Source organism: Triplophysa rosa, linkage group LG9 (genome assembly GCF_024868665.1).
Source record: "Triplophysa rosa linkage group LG9, Trosa_1v2, whole genome shotgun sequence".
NCBI lineage: Eukaryota > Metazoa > Chordata > Actinopteri > Cypriniformes > Nemacheilidae > Triplophysa > Triplophysa rosa.
Genome location: NC_079898.1, coordinates 9,487,529 through 9,507,771, shown reverse-complemented (window position 1 = coordinate 9,507,771; position 20,243 = coordinate 9,487,529). Strand labels below are relative to the sequence as shown.

General features: G+C 37.8%; 3 protein-coding genes across 5 annotated transcripts in view; 1 reads left to right on the top strand and 2 right to left on the bottom strand.

Annotated features, from left to right (window-relative positions):
- Window positions 1–3,953: 3,953 nt before the first annotated feature.
- Window positions 3,954–7,408, bottom strand: fignl1 (fidgetin-like 1). Of its 2 annotated transcripts, none has more exons than XM_057342258.1 (2): window positions 7,298–7,408; window positions 3,954–6,155 (listed from the first exon to the last, which is right to left on the bottom strand). In XM_057342258.1, exon 2 carries the CDS (start codon window positions 6,151–6,153, stop codon window positions 4,180–4,182), a length of 1,974 nt encoding a protein of 657 aa, XP_057198241.1. In that variant the 5' UTR covers window positions 6,154–6,155; window positions 7,298–7,408; the 3' UTR covers window positions 3,954–4,179. The 2 variants fall into 2 exon arrangements, with proteins under 2 accessions (XP_057198241.1, XP_057198240.1); XM_057342257.1 differs by having other exon boundaries at window positions 7,266–7,355.
- Window positions 7,409–7,851: 443 nt separating this feature from the next.
- On the top strand, window positions 7,852–14,697 carry ttl (tubulin tyrosine ligase). Its single transcript, XM_057342821.1, has 7 exons — window positions 7,852–8,582; window positions 9,225–9,303; window positions 9,927–10,159; window positions 10,231–10,366; window positions 10,500–10,769; window positions 11,433–11,576; window positions 11,859–14,697. Exons 1-7 carry the CDS (start codon window positions 8,414–8,416, stop codon window positions 12,040–12,042), a joined length of 1,215 nt encoding a protein of 404 aa, XP_057198804.1. The 5' UTR covers window positions 7,852–8,413; the 3' UTR covers window positions 12,043–14,697.
- Window positions 14,698–15,215: 518 nt separating this feature from the next.
- klc1a (kinesin light chain 1a) overlaps window positions 15,216–20,243 on the bottom strand; it is a 32,553-nt gene continuing 27,525 nt past the window's right edge. For both annotated transcript variants that reach the window (XM_057341383.1, XM_057341384.1), the window contains exons 16-17: window positions 18,318–18,381; window positions 15,216–17,441 (exon numbers count right to left, since the gene is read on the bottom strand). In XM_057341383.1, the coding sequence (XP_057197366.1) occupies window positions 17,376–17,441; window positions 18,318–18,381 (130 nt within the window). In that variant the 3' untranslated portion in view covers window positions 15,216–17,375. The remainder of the gene's footprint in view (window positions 17,442–18,317; window positions 18,382–20,243) is intronic.

Genomic DNA, 20,243 nt, shown 5'->3' with positions numbered 1-20,243 from the left:
TAAAGGTGCTATACAACACCTTTGTCAAATGGTGCTGTGTAGAACCATAAGAGGCGCCATATAACACTTTTATTTCTTCAATATAAATGGTGCTAAACAGCACCAACAGTGGTTCTTTGGCTTGTAAAGATTAAGAGGGTCTTTGTATGGAACTGGTGCTATATAGCACCTTAACCACCCCAAGGAACCACTGAAGAACCATACAGGGGCTTAACAGGTTCTTTATGAAGAACATCATGTTGACCCTGGGACAACATTTAAATCAACCAATCAGATTTCAGAAATAATTTTACAGTTTATTTTAAATTTAATCTTCCAACCAGGATTAGGTGCTTCTAGACCATTGTTTTTCACTTATCATTTCCCTCTGATTTTAGGGGTAAGTTATGGTTAGGGTTGCGGTCTGGTGTGGGTTTAGGTTTTATTTATAAAAATGTTGTCCTTAGGTCAACAAAATATGTTGCAATGATGACATCAACCACTTGGCAAAATCAGGTTGAGCGTGCTATATAGCACCTCAGTCATCCCAAAGAACCTGAAGAACCACTGAAACACCAAAAATGGTGCAATATAGCACTTAAAGTCATGGTTCCCCTATGATTACGAGCCAAAGAACCACTTTTAGTGCTATACAGCACTATTATTTTTAGTATGTCTTCTTTGCATGTCAGTCATTTTGTGGATATCTTATTTAGTATTAAAGCATTAAAATGCTTTATATGTAAGCAATATTGTACGGTCATTATTAATGTACATTTCATTATTTACAGCAAAATACCCAATCATTAGAATTAAGTAACAAGAATTATGTAAATAAAAATTATATTGGCATCAGGCCCCCGGTTAACAATGGGCATCTTTTAGCATTGGGCATCTAAAAATCCATGGGTCAGTTAAGAATTACAAGTTTTATATTATCAATACGCTGATAAAACAATATATAGGCAGCAAAACCATAATTCAAGATTTAAATGAAGTGGATGGACCCATTAGAAGATACAGTGGTAAGCAAGTCTTGCTCAGTTCCAGAGGAATTCTACATGCCTGTCCTCCAGCTGTGGGCAACCCCTGCTGTGCTGACAGACTTCCATCCGTCCTCAGGGATGGACTCACTACTTGTACTGCTGGCTAATTTTACAAAGTTTCAACACTCCGGCCAACTACACAAGCCTAAAATATTCATTAACCCGCTTGACAAAAAGATGAAAAATAAATGATACCCTTTTTTCATGGGCTTCCAGTTTTTCTAAGAGTGTTTCATGAAAATTACATGACTGATTCATTTCATGTGAGTGCAATCTATAATCGGCACCTCTGCTGCAGATGAAGACAACTCAAGAGTTTAGAAGTGAATTAGACTTTGAAATCCCACTCACCCTCTGAGGTGTATTAACAGTTCAGCCTGACTTCTTGTAAGAAAGGTTTTCTGCTGCAAGGAAGAAGCAAACAAATCAATCAGCCATCTCTCTTTCAATTTTCCTAGACAGCAGTCATCAGGTTTCACATAATACAGACCTTGTCTTTTACTGTAAGTTATACTTTGACCATGGAAATAGTACGAAGAATAAAAGTCCTGAAACAACAAACTGTAAACCACTGCATTCGATCATTTGATCACTTAAAACGCATATTTAAGCATTAAAATAACATATGTAAAAGATTTTTCCTGTGATAATAATTTCTTCATGCCTTAAAATGACTTGAATGTTACACTACACCCTTGCTTTATTTATAGTATATGGGGATGCATGAATATGCAAATTAGTCCCTGCCCCATTCAATAGTGTGAGTTCAGACCATTGATTATAGGTACATAGTGCCTCATTTGACATGTGAGCAGCGATGGCTTGTGTTGCAGAAGCAGAGCTAAAACTGCAGTTTCATGGAGAAAATACTAGGTAATGGTTTAAAAAGATGAATTTGCACGTTTTTTCTTAAAGCATATTACAAAAACACCACATATACACATATAAACAACATTGATTAATTTTCACCACAGGGGGACTTTAAGAGAAGCAAATGAAGTGAAAGTACCAAAACCACCTGAAAATGTAACAAAAAATCCAGGCAGGAATCACAGAAGTGGTTTTAAACAAAACCATCCACTTTAAACTGCAGCATTTTAACATTGAGGGAAAAAATGATTGATATTTTGTAGCCTGACCAAAACCCATTCATGTTAAAAATCATTCATTGCTTTGTGATTTGGCCTGGGTGACTTCCCTCAGCACTGGACCAGCAACTTTTATTCCACGTGCCATCTGTGGCCACACAATTCAATCTCCACAATGCTCCTCTCCATCCATCAACAATACTCTCATACACTTTCACAGTTGTTATCTTCTCATTTTCTAAAATACCAAATAACTTTTATGAGATCCATGGCTTGTGTCTGGGCGAGAAGCCCCCGCAAAAACCAGAACTGTTCAGATTACAAAAATGTCATTTCTGCTGGTTTCGACTACCCTTTTGCACAGACATTAAACTAAAACACTTTCATTTGCAAAATTTTGGTTTGCTCTCAAATGAACAAAAAGTATGGCTCTTAAGACTTAAAATGATCCAAAAATTAAAATTCTGTCATCATTTACTCACCCTCTTGTCATTTCAAACCTTTGTGACTTTCATTCTTCTGCAGAACACAAAAGAGGATATTTTGAGGAATGCTGTTAACTGGCACCCATTCACTTGCATTGGTTTTGTGTCCATACAACAGAAGTGAATGGGTGCCAGTGCTGTTCGATTACCAACTTACTTCAGAATATTTATTTTGTGTTTTGCAGAAGAAAGAAAGGCACACGGGTTTGAAATGACAAGAGGTTGATAAATGATGACAGAATTTTACATTTTTGGTGAACTATCACTTTAAGACATGCAATTCTTTACAGGCAATAGACCATTTCATCGGATGTACGCGCGCCTGACCCCCAGTTAACTTCCGGTTTGTGTTTGGCTATTGTCTAATAATATAACTATTTATATTTAATTAATGTTCATATTCATTTATATTATTATTTACTGTCTAATCATTTACTAAAAGAACGATTAGTTGAATTCTTTATATGTTAATTTTATTAAATAAACAATTTGTTGAATGGGCCCTGTAGTTCAGTCGCATTTAAACAAACCGTATGGTACATTGACATCTAGCGGTTGAGCTTGGTATCGGAGTCTAAATTCAAAATATTGGAGAGGCAAGTTTCGCCAAGTTACGGTTCTTCTCGGTTTCTTTTGATCGTTATCAGAAATAATCTACAGGCACTCCTGTACACTGGAATGTGTATCTTAAATTCAGCTGGGATCACAAAAGTGCTCATGCGCAGTAACGTTTGTTCATGTTGTTAGGATGAAACCGTCTATTATACGATATGCATTTTTAAACTAAAGACCAACTTTCCACTAACTGGACTTTTTAAAACCTATCTTTAAGACTCCATCCAAGGTACAAAGTCATTCCCCTCCTTTGTTAGAGGTGGTCCAAGACCGCATGGCAGTGACAGGAAGAGCACTGCAAGAGTTGATCTGTGGGTAACTCTTATCATAAGACCAGAATGCCTGCAGTGTTGCCCAACTTCCCCTCCAAATCCATTCATAACACAATGGGAGAGCTGGCCCTAAGGTGCTTAAAGCTTCGTCTCTACAGGACCGAGCAGGTAAACACGGCCAACCGTTAAATGTTTTCTGTGAACACAGAAGGTGGGGCTGGCTGAACATTGTACTAGCTGACAGTTCCCCTTTGGAAAGTGCATTCAGAAGGAAATAATAGACTCAGGACCCATGTTCCTTTTTAGTGCTAACTTGGCACATTTCCTCTATATTACAGGGAAAACAGTTACAGCTCCACTTTGTGATGCAACTGTTTTCAGGAACACACAACTGCAGTATGTTCATTTTGAGGCAATGGTCATGGTATAAAGCAACAAATATTCCGTTTTGAGTCATGTACATTTAATTTACTAATATATTGCACGTATATATGAAACTTGGAGACAAAACAGCAACATTTGTTATATAGTGTCGTATTAACTAAGAAATCTGTTTTCAGCTCTCTGACAAAAACATTTAAATAAAAATGGATAAAATAAACATTTATTTATAGAATGGCATTTTATACAATGTACACAGCATCAGAGTGATATTAACAAAATTCACTGTCAATCCACATCTGAAGACATTTGTTCAGCGACCACAGCCAAAAGTCTTGTTCCACTCTTCATAAAGCTCAAGATCTCTAGAAGAGACGCTGGGCCGTACAGTTTTAAGAGCCTCCTGAAAGTCACAGTACAGTATAGGCCTCACTTGTTCTGCTGTGATGGTTGCGATGTCACTAAGACGAATGCTTCGGATGGGACCGAGCGCTGCCTCACGACACAACTGTGTCATATCGGCCCCTGAAAACCCATCTGTGTCCAGCACCACTTTCTCCATCTCATCCGCTCCGAGCTGGTTTTTCTCACGCGACATGAGGTTGGTCACTATCTGCCGGCGAGCCTCAGTCTCTGGGAGAGGGATGTAGAGACGCTTGGCCAAGCGACGTCGGGCCGCTTCATCAATCTCTTGTGGCCGGTTGGTGGCGCCGACCACAAGGATACGATCTTCTGCTGAGGTGGCGGCTCCATCTAACTGCACAAGAAACTCGGTTTTAATCCGACGAGACGACTCGTGTTCTCCGTCTGTACGCTGAGAAAGAAGGGAATCAATCTCATCGATGAAGATAACTGCAGGCTGGTGACAACGAGCTATGGCAAAGAGCGCCCGCACCATTTTTTCTCCCTCCCCGACCCACTTTGAAGTTAGGGACGAAGCGCTGATGCTAAAAAAAGTGGCTCCGGATTGGCAGGCTATGCATTTGCCTATGAGGGTTTTTCCTGTACCTGGTGGCCCGAATAGAAGGATGCCCTTAGGTGGCCCTCGGAGACCGGTGAAGATATCAGGCCTCAGCATGGGCCAAACTACTATCTCTTTAATCGTGGCTTTGGCAAACTCCAGTCCGGCAATCTCATCCCAAGCCACCGGGGGGCCATGGTCCATAATCTCACTCATGATGAGCTCTATAATCTTGGGCTCAAAGTTTTTCAGTCGCTCATCAACAGGTTGCATGTCTTGTGGCGTGTTGTCCTCCGAGGTAGTCTCCTCATCCTGTTTCGGCATGGGAGAAACAAATTTGGAGAAGGCCCCACGAGCTCGATTTGCCCCTAGAGATTTTTTGGTGATTGTAGCAACATTAGCAGCTGACGTTCGCTGGCCCTGATGGGAATTCTTTTTTTGCTGGTCGACAATCAGCTGCTCTCGCGCCGATCTAAAGTTAGTGCTGACACCCTCCTCTCCTCGCCGTCCCCCACCTCGCGGTTCCTGCTCTGCTTGTGATGGGAATGAGCTTCTGTTGCTTTCAGTTCCTGAGCCGTAGAAGTTCTTCCTCTTGGAGGGGTTTGTAGAGGAAAAGAACACAGGCTGATTATGCACATTAGTCCCACTTGTGTAACTGGCATTAGATTGGGGAAGAGAACTAGCATTGCCTGAATTAAAATCATTATGGCTGAAGATTGGGGTAGGATTCTGAGCCAGAAGTGGACGTGGAGGAGCTTCACATCCCCTGGTACTATCAGCAGCGCCGTTAAATGGGTTACAAACCCCCCTCCCCATCTCAGCTCTGGGTGACAGCACAGCAGGCCTGTGAGTGTTTTGCTGACCAGAGGAAGAACCAGGGAGGGCAATGCCTTTCTGCGCACCTCCGCTGACCACACCACCGACAGAGATGTTAACATCTGCTAGATCTACAGGGAGCGTGCCATCCTCCAACCCGGCCCGCATCATCCTCTGCACACACGGCAGGTTGAACACATTTTCGACCGTCAGGGACGACTCCCATTTGTCGCTATGGTTCTTTTGATTGCGGGCCAGATGCAGGGCACTCTCTGCATAGTTGTTGAGCCCTGTGCGTGGGTCATCTGAGTCCAGGACTGAGGTGTAGCGCTCAGAGTAGGTCCTCAGCAGGCTGGCAGCTCCGGCCGAAGAGAGCTCAGCATTCGCCCATGCATACTGAATGGAGAGGATGTGTGCCCGATAAGCATCGGCCGTCTGTTCAGGTGTACAAGAGCCAGACAAAATGTCAAAGGACCTCCTCTGCCACTCGTCCAGGTGTGCGCTGCTCATGCCTGCAGAACAAGTGCGGACATAATCTATATTATTAATAATGTAGAACCACAAAACAATAACATGGACACTTTTGTAGTGCAGTGTATGACAAATATGTTTAATATCATTAGGATATTGACATTTTTCATCATAATGATATAAAAATTATATAAAATGAAGCAACAATGTATCGTAAAGATTTCAAGACTTTTAAGATTTTATTTGGCATTAAAATAACTTAATGCCATGCAATTAGATTAAATTTTATATTTTTTCTTTTTTGTAACTTGTTATAAACGAATGTTTTAATAACATTTCTACTTTAAACTAAGGTATAACCATGAAAATTCTTCCACTTTAATAAAGTAATTACAATCCAGATTTGATGATCAGTTGGTTTGTTTACATTATTCAAATAAGCACCTCTGTAAATTATTTGATATTTGAATAATAAAAAAGATTACATGTATAAATATTGCTTTTTATTACTAGGTATTGATATATTGGTAAACAAAAATAAAGTAGTTCCAATGTTTTTCCTTTTCTCAAATTGATTTAAAAATTAAAATGAGCAAAAACACTGAGACAGGTGTTTAATATGTCCAAAATTAAGGGAAAATGTTTTGAAGAAATATATTTCTTATTATATTGCCCAGCCCATATTGAACAGGTATATAAATTACATTTAAAGAAAACAATGAAAGGCTTTATTCAGTTTAGGTCAACAACATTATAAAGCATTCAAATACACACATGGGGAAAAACTCTGTTTACTTCCTATTTGTTTACTTTATTTTATTACGTTTTGACTGATACTGTACTAATAGATGATTTTATGTATACTTCATTTAAAATGTTAGGAGACAAAAACCATTATTACACAAAGTTTACTCTATCCCAGTTCTTTAAAAAAAACATTAAGACACACTATGCTTTTTACTGTCTATCAGGAGCATAACAAAACTTCAAAAATAACTGTAATAGTAGGCAAATAATGATTTCACGGTGAATAGGTATGGGACTTCAAGAGCTCAGTAAACGACATACAGTCTGAATGAAAAGTGTAACAGAGACCGGTAAGTTAACTTAGTACCGCGAACCTCAAACAGCTAAAAACACTCCTGACTTACTTTTACTTTGGGTGAGCATATCAGCAACCTACCTCTGGATAAAATATATTTCCTGTGTAAATACGGTAATGTGTAGAAGTAGTTATAAATCTACACAACGCTGTGAGACAGACCAACCATAACACTTTTACTAAACTTCCCGCCTCCTGTGTGACGCTTCCGTCCGGTTGCTGCGGCAGCTTCCGGCTTTCCAGTGCGCAGTAATAAGATCGCGAGCGCCATCTGCTGGCGTAAACCGGAATGTAAAATTATGTAAACATGCATTTCTTTATATTGTGCTCTCCTAAAATACAGCAAAAATATATATAACCTTTTAATATTAACATGTATTAATTTTTTGTGTGCGTGCGTGCGTGCGTGTGGGCGCGCGCGTGTGCACATTAACACAAACAAAAATTATTATAATTATTATCATCATACTTATGATTGCATTTTAATGCTTGGCAAGTACTAAATTGAAACATTTTGGTCAAAAAACATCGTATTCGTTTGCTTGCACCTTCTCTCAAAAATACTATAAACTACAATACCCATAAGCCTGTGGGTGGCGACCCGCTACGAGCTCGAGTCACTCCCAGCGGTACGTCACATCGTGACAGCGTGCTGGGATAAAGAGGCTTCAACTGGGTATTTAAACTGTTGTCTAGACGAGTAACGTACACAGAAAGCGGAGATTTACATGCATAGCTGGACTTCATATCTATTATTGGACTTTATATTATTTAAGTCTTATGTTTATGATATCTTATGTTTATGAAGTCATGGAAACAGGAGAAGCTAGCAGAGACTGTTAGCTGCGTGAATTGAGAAGCCAGGTCGTCTGCTCTCCGGTGTCTCGGCTGAAGCGGTCTCAAGGAGTCACACCGACACACCCTAATCTACAATATCCTGCTATCGGCCAAACGAATGCTATTACAGATGCCCACAGCTGCTTTTCCTTTAGGATTTGGATTTCGCTTTCGAGCTGCTTCCGATTTCTTTCTGTCATATGAATAACTTGCTATAAAATAACTAAGTAACATCATAGAAGTCATGCATGTCCAGTTACAGTCTAGTCTGTTGGAAGATAGATAACGTTAGCCAGTTAGCTAGTGTGTGGTCTATCATAACTTCTCTAAGCTTTTGGCATCGGACTGTTACAGAGGAATATGAGTTCACCGATGTACACGTTTGTTTTGCGAGACGACAACAGTACTGTTTATGCCGAGGTCGCAAAGATCCTCACCGCGACTGGAAAATGGAAACGACTGAAGAAGGACAATCCTCGATTTAATTTAATGTTGGGGGAGAGAAATCGACTGCCTTTTGGACGACTGGGTAAAATATTTTAAGACATTGCACATAAACGTTTATTGTAAATGATGTTTTATGACCCTACTGTATGTCTTTAACAAATAGAATTTGCTTTAATGCATAATAAACCTTTGTCAACCTTATTAGAAGTAGGCCTATATCTTTCTTTTTACATATGTCAAAAGGCTTGTCTGGGTTATTCGTTGTAATGCATGATGAATCGGTGTACTTCTGTGTGCCCGGCAGTTTTAAAGGAGTTTTTCACCTTCAAAATGAAAATTCTGTCATCATTTACTCACCCTCTTGTCATTTCAAACCTGTATGACTGATGTTGTTAACTGATGTTGTTAACAGCCCTCTATTCGCTTGCATTGGTTACAATAGATGTGAATGGGGGGGCTGTGCTGTTCTGTTACAAACATTTCTCATAATATCTTCTTTCGTGTTCTGCAGAAGAAAGAAAGTCATGCAGGTTTGAAATGATAAGAGGTTGAGTAAATGATGACAGAATTTTTATTTTGAAGGAGAACTACTCCTTAAATTCTAAGGTTATAAAAAGTGTGTTATTACAAAATGTTGTTTAAAATAATCTAGTTTTGATGAATTACAACATATCCCATTACAGGACATATCCCATAACTGGTCAAGTATCTGTGCTCTTTACAGGTCATGAACCAGGACTGATGCAGCTGGTGAATTATTACAGAGGAGCTGATAAACTTTGCCGCAAAGCATCACTGGTCAAGTATGTTGCTACATTATCTGGTCCTTGCTTTAAAGGGGTCATATGGCGCGAACATGTGTTTTTCTGTGTCTTTGGTGTGTTATAAGTTGCCCATGCATGTATTAGACACGTAAAATTGCTAAAATGAAAGTGTCGGAACAAAAGATGCATTCTATCTAAAAGCGAATGCTCACCCAGACCTGCCTGAAATGCCTCGTGTAACCACACCCCCACAAATCTACGTCAGTTGGTGGTATGATTTGACTAAGACCGCCTAAATGTATACGCAAATAAGGTGGGCGTACCTGTCAGTACAATTGCTTTGGCTTTACATTTCCATCACACGCTTGCAGTATTCGACCAATCACTACGCACAGGTTAACTGGCCAATCATAGCACACCTCGCTTTTCAGAGCGATGAGCTTTGTTAAAAATCCACGCGTTTCAGAGAGGCGGGGCAAAGAGGAGATACAAACATGCACGGTATGTGGAAAATACAGCGTTTTTGAACCTTAAATCTTGAATACACATTGCATTACATCTAAAATCTAAGTAATATTAGTTTTAGCCGTGTCATATGACTCCTTTAAGTTAATTGATTTTGTTTTATTTGTACTCTAACCATGTTCTTGTTTAATGTGTAGGATTATCAAAACCAGTCCGGAGTTGAAGGACTCTTGTAACTGGTTCCCTGAATCTTACATCATATACCCAACCAACCTCAACACCCCAGTAGCTCCAGCCACCAATGGCATCAGTCACATGAAGAGCAACCCTAAAACAGATGAGCGAGAGGTCTTCTTAGCCTCATATCAGTCCAGGAAAGAGAGCGGAGAGGGAACAGTGTGGATCGCCAAATCATCGGCAGGTGCTAAAGGTATGAATCAAATTTAGAAAATGGCTAAAATGATCATTTCAGTATTCAGTAAGGTTCTTCTTGTTGTATAGGTGCTGGCATTTTGATATCTCATGATGCAAACCAGTTGCTGGAGTTCATTGATAATCAAGGTCAAGTGCATGTCATTCAGAAGTATCTAGAAAAACCACTGCTGTTAGAACCAGGACAGCGCAAATTTGATATAAGGTAAGATGAGCCGTAGTCGTTTATACTTTCCGGTACTGAATCTTTTGATGCAGTTATAGGAAAGCATGTAATAAGAATATTCAATCTTAATCAAGTAACAAGTCAATCCGTATTCTTTCCGGCTCTCTTGTAGGAGTTGGGTGCTTGTAGACCATCAGTATAATATCTACTTGTATCGTGAGGGTGTGTTACGGACGTCTTCTGAGCCGTACAACAGCTTGGATCTTCAGGATATGACCAGTCACCTGACCAATCACTGCATCCAGAAAGAGCATTCTCAAAACTACGGCCACTACGAGGAGGGCAACGAGATGTTCTTCGATGAGTTCAGATCGTACCTGTTGAGCACACACAATGTTTCCATGGAAACGTCCATTTTACCTCAGATCAAGCATATCATCAGGTGCACTCTCGCCTCCGATGTTTTCCTATTAAATTCACTATGATTTAATCTAAAGAAAGAAAATGTTGTGATGAGTTAATCTGATTGCTTGTAATCTGTGCCTGCAAATGAGTGACATTCATGCGGAAACTCTGCCACAAGCTCCACCGAACTGAAATGCCCAATGTTCACAAAGTTTTCCACATCCTTCGCTAATTAAATGTCTGTCTGTTCAATTCTGCTTTCAGATAACAATTACGACAAAATACGACAAAATCAAGTCTCAGACTTAATTTTGTTTCATTCTAGAAAGCTGATTCACATGGATATAGCATGGAGGAATTGCTTGCAGAGAGCCAGAGATCTAATTATATGAATCCAGTGACTTTTCATTTGTAATTACTTACTATAAATAATACTTCAGAAGGAAATGAATGGATTTTGCATTTAAAATCTGTATGGACCCCTTGCAAGAGAACAGCAGATTCGATTTCATAGCCTCTCATAAAGCGTCATTTAACCAAATGAAAATTCGTATTAGCTGCGGTTCATAGGTAGCTCCTTCAGATCAAAGATTAATGTCGTCATTGTTACGCAACACTGAACTCACTGATGTATTGGCAGGTATTGCTGCGCTTAATGTACCTGTGGGTTTCTTCTAAAGTCTGTATCTTGTCCCAACAGGAGCTGTCTCACATGCATTGAGCCAGCCATCAGCACTAAACATCTTCCCTACCAGAGCTTTCAGCTCTTCGGCTTTGACTTCATGCTGGACGAGAGCTTTAAAGTCTGGCTAATTGAGATCAATGGAGCGCCTGCCTGTGCACAGTCAGTACTGATGTCTTATTCTGTGCATTTGCTTCGTTGCATTTCAATCTCAATGTAGTGAAAAAACTTAAATCAGAACTAATTGACTTAGGCTTGTTTTTGCTTTGTATATTTTTGCGGTTGAATTTATTCTAAGAAAACCAACTTGGCTTTTAGCGAGCGTTACATTTGACATTAGATGTAATTTCTAAGCCTTTCCCCTCCCACCATCGCTTATCATAAACTGTAACTGTATAACATTGTATTATACAGTAATGACATTACTGTTATTCTCTCCTGTAGGAAGCTCTACTCCGAGTTGTGTCAGGGCATTGTCGATGTGGCCATCTCTACAGCGTTCTCTCTGACTGCTGATGCCCTCTCATGCTCTCCTCCGTTCTCCACTTCTCCATCTCTCACCTCCAATAACTGCTCCTCACCTAAAATCAGAGCACCCCATCACTTCGGCCCATTCATCAAACTATAGCCATCACAGGATCCTGCTGATGCCATGTGATGCCCCCCACCCAAAGTCCTGCCCGAAAACAGCATCAGCCAGTGTCTCTCTCCATGAGGGTTATGGGTGTACACCTGATCTCACGGATGAACGAAGACGAAGGGGTGTAATTCCTCTGCCACTTTTGTACCAGTCAGCCATGTCTACTTGCTTCCATATGTCATCTATAATACATACGCAGAGTCCATATATGAATACAAATACAAAGAACTTGAAAGATTAAAGAGAACCCTACACATACCTGGTATGTCAGCTCCCGTAGAAAGGGTGATTCACTTCCAAAGCCAAGTGTGAACACTTATTTTGCAATTGAAGCTATGAATGTTTGGAGATTTAACATTCAAAATACGACTCAAAAGAAATGGATGGCAAGCACACGTTTGAATGAGGAGGTAGCACCAAAGAGGAGGCTTGAGCTCCCTTATGCTTCAGATCTCTGTTGTGTCAACAAGACTCCTCAGGACTTTCCCAGGCACCTTGATGTAACCATGGATGGACTTAACTTTTATTCATGAGACTTTAGTGCCTTACATACTGAATTCACAGACGCACATCCTCGACACAAGCTCATCTTGCTCAGCTAGCCCTTGATATTTCTAACTTCATTGTGAAGTCTTTGTGTCCTATCCACTGTGAAGTTCGTGTGTGTGTGTGTGTGCGCGTGTGTGAATTTAGCTACAGTGTGCATTGAATGGTTTTATCGTTACAAATGGATATTTATCATTTGCAGTGTACATAGTTACGATGTCTACAAGAAGTATTTGTTGAAGTAGTAGATTCATGTTATGTTTTACACTGTTGTCTTTTCACCGATTTATCAGAAACCAGATGTGTATAGGTTTGTCTTTAAACGTCCATTGGTTCTATTTCATACAATCACATTTTACATCTGTAACGAGCATTGGGAAAGCATCAGCTGTTATTCTAAGGGGCGGTTTCCCAGACAAGGATTATCTTAAACCAGGACTAGGCCTTTGTTAAATTAGGAGGATTAAGTTGTTTTAAAAACCATACTTTACAAAAAAAAAAACACATTACGATGTGCATCTTGAGACAAAACAATCGCAGTGATATATTTTAAGATATGTCAGTGCAAGTTGTTTTCGATCAAGGCATCTCTAACATTTAAGTTAGTCTGAGACTAGGTTTAAGCCCTGTCCGGGAAACCGCCCCTATATGTGACCCTGGATCACAAAACCAGTCTTAAGTAGCACGGGAACATTTTTAGTAAAAGACAAAAATACATTGTGTGGGTCAAAATTATTGATTTTTCTTTTATGCCAAAAATCATTAGGATATTAAGTAAAGATCATGTTCCATGAAGATATTTGTAAATTTCCTACCTTAAATATATAAAAACTTTATTTTTGTGAGTGGATGGTCTGCCACAGTGCCCCTGATTAACAACTTCAAAGGCAATTTTCTCAATATTTTGATTTTTTTGCACTCTCAGATTCTAGAGTTTTAAACGGTTGCATCTCAGCCAGATATTGTCCTATTCTAACAACTCATATATCTGTAGAAAGTTTATTTATTCAGCTTTCAGATTATGTAAAAATCTCAATTTCGAAAAATTGACCCATAAGACTGGTTTTGTTGTCCAGGGTCACATATGTTTAGGTTAATGAAAGCAAGTGACATCATATAGGCTGTATTCCTCCACCAGTTTTTAACTTTTGTTGTTTGAATGAGTAAATCTTTTGTGCATTTAGGTGTCGCATGTCAAAGCATGTTGAATGCTGCGTTCTTTATACATAATACATAGTATAATAGATTCCTCCAAGATAATAATTTATACTCTTATAAAAGAAAATTGCCTTGGATAGTATGTTAAGATGAATACATAATTTCAGGCAATGTTTTGTTTCTGAACTGTTGAAATCTCTCATCTGTCATATTTACATTCCAAAAATGAATGGAAAAAATAAGATGTTTTGTAGTACAGAATACGACATAAGATACGGTTCTGATACAATGACCAATATTTTGTTTTATGTATTTAAAGGGCAATGTGTCTAAAACAGCATTCACTTAGCGTTTCTGATAACTACACACCTTGTATGGGAGGTTTCTGGTGTCAGATGTTACTTTGTCTCCAGTCTGGTTATTAACAGCAGGTTCTAAGGAGTTAACCTGTACGTGTTTATGAGGCCTGTGATGAAAATGTGAGCAGATGTCATAATGCAGGAGTGAATCATCAGTATTAACTGTCTTATCTGCAGAAAAGGAAGGATTTTTGTTTGAATTGAAACAGTATTATATCTATTTGAAGTGAAGTGGTTTAGATCTTCATTTATCTCTGTAGCGTCTCTTTGCATTGGTTAAGTTTGAGTTTGCTATTTAACAATACGCTGACAAGAGTTTGTATGTAGCCTGAATGAAGGAAAACGTCTCCATCTAACCAAAGATCAGTGTGATTATTGTAATTAACATAACTGATAAGATTTGAGTTATGGAATGCTGTAGTTTTCTCCTGTATCTGCCTGAAGAAAACCATGCAATGTTGTATTTCTTAGGTTTGCTTGTATTTTTACTGTTGTGCAGACCATATAGAACACTATTTTGATTTAGCAAAAGTGTTTGTCATTCAAATCAGCATCCATTATGTGCAATAAATTAGTTTCCTAAATACCCAACATTGTCATTATTACAAAAGTATGAACATCAATGGTAAGCATATTGACAAGCTGTAACTGTAATGCATCAGCTGTTTATCTAATGCATATTAGTATTTTCACTTAAAGTAATTCACAGAAAATGTTCTTAACACTTACGCAATTTAATCTGTATCTAAACTACATAAAGAATCGAATATTTAAATGGCATCTCTTTCTAAACTACATCTGGGTAGTTGACAGAATAATATGCAAATTTGTCCTATGGTGTAAAGGCAAAAATTCAGAAAAAAACTAACAATGAAGATAAATCTCTCTTATGCTATTTTATATGATAAATATTAATATTAATCATATAAAACCAATGTAATTTTACCAAATTGTTTTCTAAATTTTGCTATGTCGCACCATAGGACACATCTACGATTTATTCGTCAACTACCCAGCCATCTCAGCTACATAAAGAATATGCGAAAGTGTTGCACTGACCAGCAGGGGGAACCAAACACCAGATCTTAAATCTTAAAGATGTAGCCTACTTTTATTACCTTTATTCAAGTATGTACATTATACCATACAATATTCATAAAGCCAAACACATCACCACAAATATGCAGTTTAGCCAGCACAGCGGGCAGCCTGAGAACGGGAAATGGTACACAAGTCCAGTGCGCATTTTAAGATATACTATACACAAACAAAATATTTAATATAAACACTAATGGTGGAAGACACAACACGGAGACACACAGCAGAGATGCAACATCACACACCCAAATACAGTAATAAATATATCAGGGTTACATCATATAGGTCAAAAAGTCCTTGTTACACACTGGGAGTTAGTTCAATTTGTGTACTATTCATGTATAAGCGTAGTTTTAAAATTGTAGTTTTGGTGACATATTGCAATGCCACAAGATAGACAATACACCTTTGAGAAACAAACTCTATTTAAAAAGAAAATGTGCAATAAATTGCATTTGAATTCAGGAACAGAATGACATGTCAATAACCCTGTTTAACAAAATATAACAGCAACTGTAACAAGCAAATTTAACATAAACTGATCAACAGCCAAAAAGGAGAATATTGCAGCATATCCTGAAACAGTCTGAGAATCAGAGCATGTACAGAGTACATTTAGTCCCACAAGCATGCTAGCAAAGCTCAAATTAGTGGCATTAACAACTGGATATTTTATGTACAAAAAAAAAGTAAATCATACATTGGTACAAGAGCCAATCAGATACTACAGCTTTTGTCAGTAAAACATTACATGTAAAATCAATCCCAGCCAGCACAGAGCCCATAAATCATGTGAAAGATGAATTGTGTAATTTACAAATTATTTCTTACTTCCATAAAATGGTTATTATAAGAGTTACTATATAGTTGCAATATGTAACAAAGTAGAAATCTGCTTGAGCATATAGGGTAGCATGCATCAGTGCTATATATTAGCATAAATCCTATACAATCATACATTGATACATATTAGGCTTCCATTTTGATCATTTTTGTGATTTTCCATACAAAGTTCAATTTTCTCTGTCACACACTCAAAACCAGTAACCCCTGATCAACTCATAAGAGCGCTTTAAAACAGGTGATATAGTGTAACATATGGAAATAGAATTTAAATTCCAGTGCATTTTAATCTGGAGCAACAGTGCTTCCATCTCCATGTGAGATAATGTAGTGATAAATGAGGTGACAGGAAGACAAAACCGCCTCCTGGAGTCATTGTTTTTCAATTTTAAATCAGTTTACAGACCTCATCAGTGAATTTACCTGGATTTAGTCCGTCAAAACATATAAACCAAAAGTATATATCCACCAAACCACAGATCAACCAAATGCAACTTGTAAAAGTGAGGTAAACAATTCAATTGAGTCTTGTAACAGGCAAAGGGTTTTTAAATGTAACGTAATCCTATGAGATTATTCAAAGTGCATTGTTACTTTGCATACCAAATCTGCTCTTTCAGTCCCGAGAAAACATTCATCCACTGTTTTAACATCTATTATTTCAGACACAGGTGGCGTAAAACACTTCAGATTTGTTTGAGGAAGGACTGTTTCTTGTGTCTTGTTTTCCAAGCGAGATAAAAAAGGCATGGACCCCACTTTTTAAAAGTAGTAAAATAAAATGTGCATCACTTAATCATTACTCATGTAAACATTGACCTTCTTAACCATCGCTGTAACTCGTTTCATAAAGGGAATTAGTACAGAAGCTCCATGGTCCTTTGATGTTACTGAAATATAAACATTACGTAGGTTGTCAGTGGCAGAACATTTAGTGACTTCACTAAAAAGATGCACACTTCTATCACACAAGTCACTATAATCCTTAATTCGTAACAACCGTCTCATAAAAGAAACAAAAAAGTCAAAGTACCCCACCACCCCCTGAAGGGAAAAAAATTAAAAAAGCAGCAAAAAGTCCAAACTGACCTAAGCCTGAATAGCATTTAAATGTATTTCTAATTTGTTGTGCACTTTGGTTCAAGGACATTTTGACAGTTTCTAGTCATTTCCACAGCTAGCTGTAAAAGAGTCAGATATATTAAATACATATACAAAGCCTTGAAAATAAAAGGAACCTCCAGAGAAGGTTTGAATAAAACTCTGAACTCAGAGATCTCTTAGTACTCTCTTCATCACGTATCCAGAAGCAGACCTTCAATGTGTCAGATCAGTCTGACTGGAACTCAGGTCCCGTCCTTTCCTTAGACGATTATTTCGTTCCTGTCAGGAAGAAATAGATTAATAAATTAAATTAACCTCCAGAGCTCTTGACGGAAGAGAATGCCACACCATTTAGGGTAAAGACCACTTTAAGATGCCTTATGCAAAGTAAATCTACTCAACATTTTTGCCGACAAATTCAGCCAAGAATAAAGAACTGTGTAAATGTTGTGCTAACAGCAAGAATTCTCTACATAAAAAATTGACAACACTTATTAGTCATGAAAAAGTTAACCCTAAATCATGATAGGCAGTCCACCAAGTATTGTTTAATGTTTCAAGGCAATATTGTAGATTTTGAGTCCGTTTTTAAAGTTTTAATGTGAAATACAACTGAGAATGCACCTATATATTTATTTAACTTTATATGGAGTATTTATTTATATTTAGGAATAAGTATTTTGAATTTAACGTAAATATACACACCACCTATTTGTACAGTATAAGTTGAAACTTTCAATAAAAACCTAAATAAAAATAATAAATAAAAATACACAGCAATGTTTGTTTTTTCCTAATTTAGATAATCTGTGGTTACTGTGGACATTAGAAAACACAATCAGACATGCGTTAGTCTGTTCAAATCGATCACAATTAATTGATTTATGTGTTAATAATAATAATAATAATAATAATAGAGCTGTGGTTGTGTTGATGATAACAGATGAACATGAAAGAGTCAGAGTATAACACTGAAAGACAGTGAAATGAAAACAGATGGGCATGGAAACAAAGAATACTCACCACGAGAACAGCAGAAGGTTTGACACAAACATAAAAATAAGACATACAAGATAGAAGGACAGACTGCAAGAACAGATTGAGTGAAAGCTTGAGAGAAGAGTTGCCAGGAGAGAGAGAAGAACGTTGTCTTACTTCGAGTTCTCCCACAGGTTTATCCATCACGTTGAGAACTCCAAGAGAACTGGCCCTCTTCAGGCTGCATCCGACAGAGCCACATGCAAGTTAGGTCAAAGGTCAGGGGTCACGGTGGGGAGAGAGAGAGGTGAGGTGGGTGTGTGGGATGGGATGGGAATGGGTGGGTTAAAACTTGTTAATGCAACTTCACCCAAGTTGATGTTACTATTAGGGCTGTCAAATGATTAATCGCGATTAATCGCATCCAGAATAAAAGTTTGTGTTTACATAATATATGTCTGTGTACTAGGCATATTACCTTTGTGTTTATAAACACATACACATACATGCATATATTTAAGAAACATATAAAATATAAAAATTATTAAACGTTTATATGTAATTTAAATTATTGGTAAATAAAATAATTCACCTAAAAATGTATATATATATATATATAAATTTATGTGTATGTTTTTGTATTTTTAAATACAAAATTAATATGCACAATACACGGACACATATTATGTAAACACAAACTTTTATTCTGGATGTGATTAATCGCGATTAATTGTTTGACCGCTCTAGTTACTATACATCGTGATGATAAAAACATGCAATGACATACTGTGTGTTATGTAGTCATAATATGCTTGATTACAGTTCAGCTAACTAACACATCATCTTCACACAATTACTGTTCATCATCACTATTATTGAACTCTTTCGGTCCAATAACTGCTTATTGTTTGGTGCGTTTAGAAAAAAGCATGGGAGAATAATGACATAACTTCTATTTTTTGGTGAACCATCTAGGATTCATAACAAATGTTGCATACACCAAACAAATGTGGGGGTTTTCAAATAATAAAAAGACAAACTTAAAGGTCCAGTGTATGAAATTTTGCAGCATCTAGCGGTGAGCTTGTGAATTGCAAACAACGGCTCACTCCACCCCTCCCTTTCGAAGCACTACTGTGGCTGACACAGAACTAAGATGTCGTCACGTTTTCACTTCTTTGCAGAAGGAGATAATGTGTTTACGAAATGCGCTCTGTAGAGCAGTTTGTCCGTTTAGGGCTACTGTAGAAACAACATGGTGAAATACATGTAAGGGGACCAAACAAGTGCGGGGAATTTCAAATAATATGTATATAGAAATAGCTCATTCTAAGATAATAAAAACATAACTCTTCATTGTGTAAGGTCTTTATACACCTTTGAACACACATTATATTGCATTTCTGTCAGATCCTCACACTGGACCTTTAAGGATATGCATTTGCAAAGGGGGTGTTGGAGAGAGGGTAAGAGTAGATGAGGAGAGTTTAAACCAAATAAATACAAACCGGGTTACACAGCAAGACAGAAAACAGAGAAAACAGGCATGCAGCAAATTTGCATGGAAATGTTTATTTCATCAAAAAAAATGTACAACATAGAGAAATAAAAAACAAAGATCCAAGCAGATGCAAAAATGCATCCAGGAGAGTCACCAAGCAAAAAGGCATAAAAGATGAATCAAGTATAACACACGTCAGAAAATAAAGTTAAAATGCAGGGAATAAATAAAACCAAATGAAATTTCACAGGGTAAAAGCTGTCAGAAAACGTTAGTCCCATCCGGCCAATCAGATGCCACAGTGTGTGTGAGTAACCCAGAGAAACAAACACGAGTGAGTTAACCTTACAACACATTGCATTATAATGTCACCCACTGTGTTAGATATACACGTGATTCTTCATGGAATTCATGGTTAGGTAGGTTTGTACATGTGCAAAAAGTACAGTCCGGTTAATCGAGCAAGAAAATCCCTCCATCCACTTTGCATATACTGTCAACGTTTAAACTTTCCTCCACTTTAATGGCACCATGGCGTGCAAAATCTTATTTCCTATGTAGTAAACCACCATCAACTATAGAATAAAACTTGTTTTAAAGTA

What these genes read in the sequence shown, in the direction of transcription:
- ttl (XM_057342821.1), top strand. Translation starts at nt 8,414, where the DNA reads ATGAGTTCACCGATGTACACGTTTGTTTTGCGAGACGACAACAGTACT. An exon ending in ATCATCGGCAGGTGCTAAAG is followed by an intron (nt 10,160 to 10,230) that starts GTATGAATCAAA and finishes CTTGTTGTATAG; the next exon opens with GTGCTGGCATTTTGATATCT. An exon ending in CAGCGCAAATTTGATATAAG is followed by an intron (nt 10,367 to 10,499) that starts GTAAGATGAGCC and finishes GCTCTCTTGTAG; the next exon opens with GAGTTGGGTGCTTGTAGACC.